This window comes from Micromys minutus, assembly GCF_963924665.1.
Source record: "Micromys minutus genome assembly, chromosome: 21".
Lineage (NCBI taxonomy): Eukaryota > Metazoa > Chordata > Mammalia > Rodentia > Muridae > Micromys > Micromys minutus.
Genome location: NC_137956.1, coordinates 50,398,692 through 50,410,356, shown reverse-complemented (window position 1 = coordinate 50,410,356; position 11,665 = coordinate 50,398,692). Strand labels below are relative to the sequence as shown.

Here is an 11,665-nt window from a genome sequence, read left to right as displayed (position 1 = left end):
AAGTACTTTACCAACTACTATCTTCCTTTCTTTCTGTGAAGACAGGATCCTGTTTTGTGGCCTAGGATGGCCTGGAACTCGTATGTATCTTGCCTAACCTTAGCCTCCCAAGTACTGGTTTCATAGTGCCATTATGCCTGGATAAAAAGCTGGCTTTTCTTTATTCTGAGCCTGCGCCCTTTAGAAACACTGTAGGGAAGCACTGTTATCTGACACAACAGTCTTTGGTGTCAGAAATGAACCCCCCATGCTTTGTGGGTTTCATTTACCAATCCACACACCTGTGAGTAAGGATCTATCAAGTCAGATATCTAGTATGCAGTGCCTGAGACCTCATCACTTCTGCAATTAAGACTCCATTCAAACTCTCAGCAAAAGGAAGCAGCACCTGGCTGAAGTGCCTTGGTGTCAGCGGCAGCAGTGCTGCTCCTACCAGCAGCTGTGAGGCAGTGACATCAGCATCAGCTCGGCTCCAGGCTGTGCTCACTCCGGGTGCTTACTTGTCTCCTTTGCTCCACTTCTCCCCGCTTGGTGGCCTGTAAGCTCTCAGTCTCTGCATCTCCTCCTTCCAGTGAGGAGGGGTCTCAGTGCTGTCATCATCTTCCGACTCAGAGTGGGATCTTGACCTTGGAGGTGTGTGATAGCGCTTTAAACAGAGAGGGGATAACTGTTCTAAAAATGTCTGTTGTGGGACAGAGTCAGGCAAAAAAAAAAAAAAAAAAAAAAAATCTAACAAAGGCATCAATTAAGGAAAGTAGAAGTTATTTCAAATACAAGACACAAAGAAGCCAGAGACACGATATTCACCTGGAATCCTGAAGTTTCCTTTGCAGCCCTAATATCCATTAGCCTCCATTACTCAGAGACCAAAATTTCTCAAAATACTATTTCATGGATTATATCACTGAATAATTAAATCTATCCATAGCTGTACCTACCAATGGTAGCATCTTCCTAAAACTTTGGGAAATAAAAACAATTCCTTGAGTAAGAAAAATATTCCATCTAAAACTAAACCTCTGACTTTTAAAATAAAATGTTTACTTAGATAAACAATTTGAAAAAAATTTAACATACGTACAATTGTTCCTCTTCCTTTGATTTTCCGTCCAGACTTTGATACAGATGGTTTCTGATCACTTACAACAGGTGCAGCATCTGGAACGTTCCTGAAAGAGTTCATAATGACAATTAAAAACGCACAAGAGCCACGTCTTCTCAACATTCAAGCGCACAGCTAACGTCTTTACAATGCCAAGTTTCCTATTTCATAACATGGAATTACATGAAATTCAAATGTCAACATTCATAGTTTCATGGGACAGCTATATCATCCACACACCACCAACACATACAGACACGACTATTCATTCATGTGCTACACACGTCCCTGCAAAGGAGTGTGGCCTCTCACTGTCAGACAGCAGCTCCGACAGCCACTCTAACAGAGAACGCTGAGCTCTAGATGGAGTTAGCCTGCCCCAGGAAAATTCCAATCATCCCATTAGTAAATATGTATTTGGAAGAAAAATTAATTTTTTCTCTTATTACTTTATTTTGCACTTTTAAAAATGAAGATTTGTAGATTTTGTAGAGGAAGCCAGGCATGTCAACACACACCTGTAATCCCAGCATGTGACAAGACCCTGTCTCAAGAGTAAACACGCAAAGGAAAAATAAAGCAAAACAAAACAAAAAACATTAAAAGAGCTGTGGCACAGCTCACTTGATTTCTTGGCTTTTTAAGTAACTCCTCACAGAAACGTACAATTTATACCACACATTGAAGCACTTTTACACAAGTAACACACTCTTCTTTACCCCCTCTCCACCTCCTTCTTTTGAGGCCTTGTTATGGTATTTATGATGAATATCAATCCTGCAGTTAATTAAACAATCCTATCTATCCCAAGGGCTACATGCATATGCCACCATGCCTATGCCTGGCTTGTGTCCTTTGAATATTTCTGAATTTAAGTCCAATATATGAAGTATAGCAAACAGTGTTTTCTGAGACTATATCTCAAGCCACAATTCAGGGAAACTACAGTAGTATTTATGATGCTAAATTGTATCTCCAGTCACATGGAGTTAACTTTGCACTATGAAATTGAAACTCATTTCACCACTCAGTTGGAGCCACAGAACTCAATAATCCATTCTGAAAAGACTCACCCCTTTAACAAAAGGCCAATGCAGCAAGATCAGTAATATAACCTTCCCTGACCTCTAATGAGCACTTTCCTCCCTGCCAGGTGTGACAGCACACACTTACCTGCAACCCTAATATTCTAGAGGATAAAGCAGAAGGATTCCAAGTTCAAGGCTAACCTAAGACACATAGCAAGATCCTGTCTTAAAAAATAAGCAAACAAAAAACACAAATCAAAACAAAGCATACCCTCTTCACTGACTAACTTGCCCAATTTCCTTTACTTATTCAGGTATTCATGTGTGGATTCTGAAAGGGAAGTGCATGCCGTTCCACAGTCCAGTGTCTCCCCACAACATCGCTCTGTGTACTGAACGTGAGTAACAGTGAGTGAGGAGAGAGCTGCATGGGCTGGTGGACTTAGCCAACAGTGAGACAGACATCGTGTGATAGCTACCCTTCCTGTCAGCCTGACTGATAGCTAATCCCTACACCCCATGTGCTGGGGCCAGTGCAGATTAGAAGAGGAAGGAGAAAGCCAGCAGAGTGACAGCACCTTCTCCTCGGGCTTCTTGTCCTTTATGCTATAGGCTGCTCCATGGTGTCCCCTCTGAAATGAAGCCATGAGTAAGGTGTTTCCATCAGGCACTGAGCACAGTGCAGAGAAAAGGACACAGCCATCAGCCTACTTACTGCTCAGGCTCCACAGCGACAGTGGGCATATCTCGTCTAAGTAAAAATCGGTTCTCGGGAACTGGAGGAATCTCTTCCAGGCGGACAACGGGTTTTTCTCTTTTAGCGTGTGAGTCACCTGATCTTTTTTCATTCACATCACTCCTCTCAGAATAACTAAAATAAACCAAACCACCAATTTAAACATCAATGCTATTTCATAAAATAAAGGCATATAAAACAAGAGCAAAACTTACATTCATCCTCAGTACTGATTTTCACAAATATATAAAACATCAACACAGTGTAAAATCCAGAGCTAAGAAAATTTTTAAAAGAAAAACTAAAAAGAGAAAAAAATCAAGTGCTAAAATTTAGAAATGCAAGTTGTCAACGATCTTAATGTTTTCCTTCTTAAGAAAACGTATTAGATTATTAAAAGAAAAACAGAGAAAGAGGAGATGTAATGGATAGGGGAATTCAAAGAAGGGATTAGGAGTTGAAGGATCAAATTACTTTGTAGACATGTATGAAATTCTCAAAGTAAAAAATACTGTATTTTAAGAGAAAGACTTTCCAGGGACCAGAGAGACGATGGCTCATTAGTTAAGAGCACTAGCTTCTCTTCTAGAAGATCCAGGTTCAATTACTAGCACCCACATAGGAGTTCACAACTGCCTGTAACTCCAAGATCTGTCACCCCCACACAGGTATACATGCAGGCAAAACACTACTGTACATAAAATTTTAAAAATTAAAAAAAAAGATAAACACACTTTTAAAACATTAAAACTAACAGAAAGAATTTCAAGAATTATCTTCACCTAGAAACCACACCAACTGATGCTGCTTGCCTCTCCAAGTACAGTAAGAGCACTGAGCTCACAGGGGGTCTCTGTGCCTGGATCAGAAGAGACTTGCACTTACCCTTCAGGACTTACTGTGCGCTTCCTCTTCAGTTCTTCTGAACTGCTCATTTCTTTCCGTCTCTTTTTGGTATGTCTGACTTTTGGCCTCCTCTTATGTCTCCTCCTTCTGATTTTCTCTCGTTCAACTTCACTTTCTGAGGATGATTCTGAAGAGGAAGAGGAATTGGAAGAAGAGTCCGAGTCTTCTGAATGTGTTGGTTTCTTCCTTTTTTTCTCGATAACTTAATAGATATAAAAACAAAAACAAAAACCATCAGTACTTGAGCCCTGAATAAGCCATCCAGAGTAAAAAACTGTGACTGCTGACTATCATAGAATTGCTTCATGAATAGCAAACTACAAACTAAAACAAGACTCAGCTAAACTCTTCCCCAGTTATGTATAATGCCCAAGCCTTTACCCACCACGAAGCCTATATTTTAAGTAACTGTGACAAGTAATGAAAGCTAAGACAGAAAAAAACAAATGTCAACGGAACACAGAGATATGGGTAGCTTAAGATTACACTGGAACAGAGACTTCAAGTAGGGAGAGGTCACATAGACACCTTAACAAAGAATGTTCTATGCATGAGGGCAGGCACAAAGACCCCTAGTGTCTGAATAAACATCAGTGTAGCTGGAAGACAATGAGTATGGGAAAGAGTGGGAAAGACAACAGAGAGCTATAGGTCTCTGTTCTACGAGCACCACTGTAGGTGTCTGTAGGAAGGAGGTGGACGACATGTGCCTTAAGAGAGTCACTCTGGTAGTGCTAAAGACAAACCAAGACAAAGCAAGGGCATAGCAAGGAAAGCGGTGGGGGTACTCTTGCTGATAAATGATCATAGGAAAACGGGGAGAGGGGTAAGATAGGCAGCTGTGAGGGTAAGGCAATCCAGGCATGGGAGGGCTTGGATCAGCTGGCAGCTGAGTGTAGCAAGGTGGAGGAGCTGGTGGAGGGGACAGAGCAGAGCACAAAGGCACCAATGCTCCCACCAGGCTTTCTTTATACCTCTCTCTGTCCTGGACTCCTCTATTCTCCAAAGGCTCTTACCATCTTTTGTCAACTTTGTGGCAAGCACCCCACAGTCAATAACTCGGACATCTGCATAAGGTCTGCTTGCAGCATCCGTTTTCAGATTTTCAATCTGTTCAATCACTTCAAAACCAGATATAACCAGTCCAAAGACAACATGAACCCTGTCATAATATAAATTCAAGAACTAAATTAGTCTGGTAATAATTATGTTATGAAGATAATTGGGACAATTGCTGTAAAAACATCTATCCATGTAACTGGAAACAAATCCAAAGTGTATGAACAACTAGAAGGGAACGACAACTTGAAGTCTACTTCATAATAGGAAATAGTGACAGTTCATCTGGAGACAAGGTAGGACCCAGTTTCTGCTGTCACTGCAATGGTTGCTATCCTTTTTAGGGTTAAGAATCTGGTAAGAGAGGACACTTCATATTGAGAAGTCATCTTAACAGGTATACTCAAAACCACATGGTTGAGATGCCCACCTATGGACAAAAGCGGGACAGGCTCTCAAAACTCCTAACCCTGTGCCCCTTTGGGAAGAGCTTGGCTACAAAAGACTAACCCAGGCCAGCAAGGCTTTCATTCAGGCTCACCACCCAAACAACTCTCCAAGATTTTAACAACTCGATGCTTACCCATCCAAGTGTGGAGCAGGCTTTGTAGTTCTGTACAATAAACATCAACACAAAGATGGTATCAAAAATGACGTATTCAGATGAAGAAAGCAGAGGGTTTAAACACAGCATGTAGTGAACAAAGAAGTAAAGATAAAGACAGAAAATGTTAAGCATAATATACATTCACCCTTAAAGACCACCCAAACGTCAATAGTAGCCATCTTACTAACTAAAAATATTAGACAACAATGAATTATAAAACCAACTGAATGTATGAAATAGGTTTGAGTTATAGAAAGAAATGTAAAGTATACACACTGAAATTAAATTTACTCTCAAACCCGAAACAATAATGGCAATAAAAACAAACATTAAAAAAAAAGTCCCAGCAGAACTATGCAAGGAGGAAGCCACTGCCTAGGTGAAAAAGTGTCAAGCACTGGCCACACACTCACTGGGCTCTTATTTGTTGCTTAAGACTGAGAGAGTCCATATTCTTTTTTTTTTTTTTTTTTTTTTTTTTTTTTTTTTTTTTTTAAGGCAAGCAAAGGAGGAGCCTGAGTCCTAGCTGCAGAACTTCCTGCTCTTCTTTCACTCAAGGTAAAGCTTTGCAACTCACAATTTAAAATAAAAAGGGAGGGATTTTCAAATTGCTGATGCCCTTCATGACAAAATGAAAAATGAAGGTGTATTATTAACATCTTTGATTTCCATGGTTCACAAAAGACCCCTCCAGATGCTCTGTGGACACCCCCCTGTCACTGTTGGGACATCTGTGGGGTATGCTTGGTTAAGGTATTTTGAACCCAAGTTGATTTTCCTATAACATTTTAAAAGATCTTTACATGTGAATTATAATGCAAAAATTCAAAAGTAGATAGCTAGATCAGTATTAGACTACCAGAACCTTAATTACTAAGGATGAAAAACATTATATAGACAAGGTCATTAGGCTTTCAGGCCATATTAAAACAGTCAGTTGTATAAAGAAAAACCCGTATGCATTTAATGCCATTCAGATGCACATGAACAGAGCAGTTTGGCCTTTACAATAACGTCAAAGACATCAAGTACAAGACTGCAATGCTTATACTTACTGTGAGAATATCCAATTCTATATAAACACTATAGACAGTATTTAAGAGTTTTAATGTCAACTTAAGTCTCAGAACTTTAAATGAAGTTTTGAGTTTTAGGGTCACAAATCTCAAATATTTCTTAGAAAATTGAGCAGAAATTCAAACCAGTATAATTTAAAAATAAAAACAGGTTTAAGGGGGGAGGGGGATTAGGAAAAATCTAACAAACTGGTGAGCCACAGACACTATGAAGCAAGCATCCAGAAGTCATGGTAGACAACAACTGTAAAACAAAATGTTTCCTGTGTTGCACCACTTTACTGAAGCAGAAAACAAGACATGAGCTGGACAGAAACCCCTATCAGAAGGGGTGAAGGTGCTTCCAGAAAGATAAAGCTGTTCTGCCAAGCAGAAGATGAAACCACATGGCTGTTTACTGACTAGATATGCTCTCCCTTTCTTGGACCTCGCTCACAAGAGCCTACAGATTTTCTACCACACAAAGTTCTAATTCAGCTGCCACTTTAGCTAACCACCATGTAAGGCTACCCTAGGGCAAATAGTGCTAGTCTAGCTTGCTGCAGCAACACACACTCAAACCAACTGAGTATTGAAGAATGCTCTTAGGGCATTCAAGGCTGGGACAGATAAAACTTGTCTCAAGCTGAGAGTGAACTCGGGTCCCTCATGTGCGCTAAGCACACACTAAACCACTGAATGACACTACACAATCAGTCCCTAGTTCTGTTTTCAATTCCAAGAAAAACGTATTGATAAAGTACCTAATGCACTGAGTAGTAAAGAAACACACGAATAGAAGACACCTTTCAATCTGCTCAGTGTCCAAACCAAAATGAATCATTTAATTTACTGGCATCTGCAATTCAAGTATAGAAATATCAAAGTGCACCTTCACTGGAACAGAAATACACAGAAAGTACATGGGAAATATTTCACGAAAAAAGGAACTCTCTGGACCTAAGTCTACAAATTCCAGGATCACTGGAGCTATGCTGACAGTACACACAGACAACAGTAAACACCAACAAGGGTAACAGAAAGGCAGGAGACCATGTGCTCAGCCACGCCTACTAAAACAGACAGAGAAACCTTGCCCACCAACTCTTTACTACATTCAACATTCTCAACGGTACTGCCATTCTCAGCAGTGACACAGATGCAGTAAATTAAGACTTAAAAGACCAGAGCAAAGGAGAAACAAACACAAAAAACATCTCAGACATTTCTTTTTCTCCCATGGTCTCTCCCATCCCTGAATCTACCTAGGACAGTTACTGCAAGGGTCACTTAAACCACAAACCCTAGAAACTAAAAGCTTTGCTGTTGTTCCAAAGAATGAACTACCCTTATGCCATCATCAGAGCAGCTCCTGAAAAATCTCATGTAAAAACAGCACCATAAAGCATACAGAAACTACTGAAATAAACTGTATTTTCTAGGTTAACCATAAGCAATTAACATCATTGTTTTACATATACTGCTGCTACACAGAACAAGCAGAAAGCTTTTTCCTTAAAATTTTTCAATACATGTAACATTAGGATTAAAGAAACAAAGGCAGAGAGAGAGAGAGAGAGAGAGAGAGAGAGAGAGAGAGAGAGAGAGAGAGAGAGAGAGAGAGAGAGAGAGAGAGAGCAAGCCTTAGAGTAATGAGACATTACCTTTGGAGCGCACGGTGTAACAACTGTTTCTGCAAATTTTACACAAAAATGGCAAGAAATAAATTGTAATACACTTTTAGACAAGACTGAATTTATGTTTTAATATCAATATAACTTTGAAATTAAACTTTTAGAGTTTTTATGCAAAGCAAGAAAGCTTTTAAAAATAGAGGGCTCTAAATTTTCTTTCGTAAGATATTTATGAAAAGATAAATTTTGTTTTGAAAGAGCCTTGTAGAGATCTTCTTAGACTCATGATATTTTAACACAGGGGTTGATAACAAACAGCTCAAAAACATTAAAGCTCCTTTCATAATTTCAGAGACTAGCTACGCCATCTTTCTCAGTAAGGTAATACATCCCGAGTATGGACAGATAATATAAATCTAAATACTCAGAAATTGGGACTTCTGATAGAAGGCAAAGAATTTCCCCCAAAACTAAGTTTAGATAATTCAAAACAGAACTTGAGAAACTTGACCAATTCACTTCATTTCCATGCCTGACAAGCCTTTCTTGGCTGTGTAGAAGGAACAGACCCTGGACTGCACGCACTGTTGTGTATACTGCTGTGTGCACACACTCAGGCTCTTATGTCACAGGGCAGAGTTAACACAAACAGTGATAAGGGCAAAATTAGAACTTTAAGGATCTTCTCTGAGGCTTAAAAGGCAACAGAGGTGACAGCCTTAGAGAATGGAGCCAAATCCTGAACAGGGGATTTTTTTTTTTTTTAAATCTAAGCTGATTTTCCCCTTATGCAAATTTTATTTTGAACAATAAATACTGATAAATTTTAACTAAAAAAAATTTTAAAAAAATCAATGACTACCCAAACCAAAAACCCTCTTATAACTGAAAAAAGTCTGATAGAATCTTAGGTATATTAAATATTAAAATGTTGTAAAAGTGGCTTAAAATCTCTCATATAGGCATGAGTATCAGAAAAAAAAGTTTGAAATCATGTCGTTTCCAGAGATTACAACAGAAAGGTACTCTAGGCCTAAACTAAGAAGGCACTAGAAGCACTATTCTAATGTCATCTTTATCATTCAACTCCTTCCTTCACAGCCTGAAACTAAGCTATCACAAAGCAGGAACCCAAACTACAGAGTAACACAGCTTGTGTTTAAGCAGCAGACATCATAATGCTTTGTGTTGCCAAGGTCACTCAGGAAAAAAAAAAAAAAAAAAAAAGAAGCTTTCTAAATTTCTATATAAACTAATATAAAGGAAATACACACAAATTATAACTAGATATGAGATGTCTTTCCTTACTGCTAACGGGTATCAAGTAAGCACTGAATGACTAATTCTAAACATGGGTGTGTTAGATGACATTTGAAATTCAGGAAAAGTGACATTAAGGTTCAAATATCATAACTCTTTTTCTCTAAAAAAATAGTGTGAAATTAGTATAAAGTCATTACCCTCCATAGAAACAAAACAAAACCCAAATCAACAACAAACAAAAACACAGTGACTAAGGTCACAACATTTAATACCACTTTCTCTCAAATTTATGAATGTGTGGGTGAGACATTTCTCTCCCAAACCTACTTCTGCTTGTCAAAGTACCAATACAGATTTAAAAATTCCTTAAACATTCCAGTCTTTCCTCTACTTGCTTCCTACTTACAATGAGTGTTCTTCTCTCATTAGATGAAGAGTTGCCTTTAAGTCGGATCTTTAAATGATATAAACAATCCTAGAGCCTCTTCCCCGTTTATGAATGCTGTAGTAAATAACTGGGGACCAGAGATGCAGCTCAGTGGGGAAGAGCACCGACTGCTCCTCCAGGACCAGAGCTCACTTCATTTCCTAGCACCCACATGGCCGCTCACAACCAGCTATGCAATCCAGTCTCAGGGGACCTGGCCTCCAGAGGCACTGTATCCAGGTGGTACACATGCAGGCAAAGCACCCATATACATAAAATAAAAATAAGCAAGGAAAAAAGAACCGTATATATAGCCAATAAGCTGAGTATGGTGGCACATGTCTTTAATGCCAGTAGTTGGAAGGAACAGGCAGGTTGGTGGGTCTCTGAAAGAACAGTTGCTTAGCATTTACAAGGTCATGAGTCTGATTACCAACACTGAGAAAAGAAAAAACAAAACAAAAAACCCAGAAATTTTGTTTAGATATTCAGTTGGGCTTTTCTATATTATCTTTTTCATAAAAATTATCATGACTAGACCTGTGGCCAATGACAGTTTATTCACCAAAACTTTGAAGCCATAAGAGACCTACACTGAGGCTGGAGAGATGGGACAGCATAAGAGCACTGGCCGCTCTCCCAGAAGACTCAGTCAGGTTAATGCCCAGTACCCAAGTAGCAGCTCGCAACAATTCTAGTTCCAGAGCACCCACTGCCCTCATCTAGCATTTAATGTCATTGCATGCACATGGTACACACATATATGCAGCCAAAACACTCACAAGCAAAATAAAATATTATCTAATATTTTATTAGCAGCTGAGAAAGGGAAGGCTGCTGCCCCTGGATGAAATGAGTCCCAAGCCCTTTTGAAGTGCTTTTCAGATGTGGAAATCAGGTAGCTGGAAAATAATTACAAACAAGAAATTTTGTATATAAATCATTTGATTTACTCAGAAATTTAGCATCTCTCTACAAGGCATGCTCTTTCTTCTATTGACATTTTCTACCAAAATGTTTACAGTTTACCTTAAAAGCAGGGCTATTTGAGGGTAGGTAGAAAGTGAGTATTTCCTATGAGGAATGCTCATTTGATTGCTAGCATCCACTAACAGCCAAGTGTACAGCCTGTGCCTGTAATGCTAGCTCTAGGAGGGCAGCGAAAGGAAGGTCACTGGGTTTCCTAGTCAACTATCCTAGGAGAGCCCAGAGAGACATCTGATGTCAATTCTAACCGTTCATTCTCGTTTCACAGCAACCACACCTGGTATGGATCACAGGCATGAACTACACCTGGCTAAAACCAAGGCTCCCTGATATCTCTAGGTGCACATTCCATCTCAGGAAAGTAATAATAGAAGTTACAAACTAACTTTTCTAATATTGTTTTATATATATAATGTGTGCCTATCTTCTCAATGACTACAGACAATAAAAATTAGTACCAGAATTATCATTAACAATGATAGCTTAAAAAAAAAAGTTCCCCAACTGCCATTTTCTTGCCAGGAGAATTCCCCTGCCTTGGATACTTGATTAGCTACAGTGATTCAGAACACAGCGTTACAACCCGCAGCAGCTTTCTTCTCCAGAATGTGAGATAAGATTCTAGAGCAACCTAGACTTTCTTCCTTACTTAGCATTCATTCTCTATAGAACATAAAATGTATTCCACATGATCTCTAAGCCCCGTTCAACTCTGACTCATCCGTTCCTTTACTACGGTGCTGGTGACTGAGCCCATAGCCTTGCACACAAGGTTAGCTCTCTCCATCACTGCACTTCCTGCCCTATAGCTTCATTGTATTTTTTTTCATACCTGACCTAAAAAATAAAGAGACATAATGA

General features: G+C 39.2%; 1 protein-coding gene across 4 annotated transcripts in view; it reads right to left on the bottom strand.

Annotated features, from left to right (window-relative positions):
• The window catches only part of NKTR (natural killer cell triggering receptor), a 33,617-nt gene that overhangs the window by 9,288 nt on the left and 12,664 nt on the right, over positions 1 to 11,665 (bottom strand). For all 4 annotated transcript variants that reach the window (XR_013975484.1, XM_080934877.1, XM_080934878.1 and 1 more), the window contains 6 exons: positions 5,415 to 5,444; positions 4,789 to 4,934; positions 3,752 to 3,974; positions 2,846 to 3,001; positions 1,082 to 1,169; positions 501 to 646 (listed from right to left, as the gene is read on the bottom strand). Coding sequence is in view for 3 of the 4 variants with exons in the window: in XM_080934877.1 (XP_080791003.1) it covers positions 501 to 646; positions 1,082 to 1,169; positions 2,846 to 3,001; positions 3,752 to 3,974; positions 4,789 to 4,934; positions 5,415 to 5,444 (789 nt within the window). In the remaining variant the exon portion in view is untranslated. The remainder of the gene's footprint in view (positions 1 to 500; positions 647 to 1,081; positions 1,170 to 2,845; positions 3,002 to 3,751; positions 3,975 to 4,788; positions 4,935 to 5,414; positions 5,445 to 11,665) is intronic.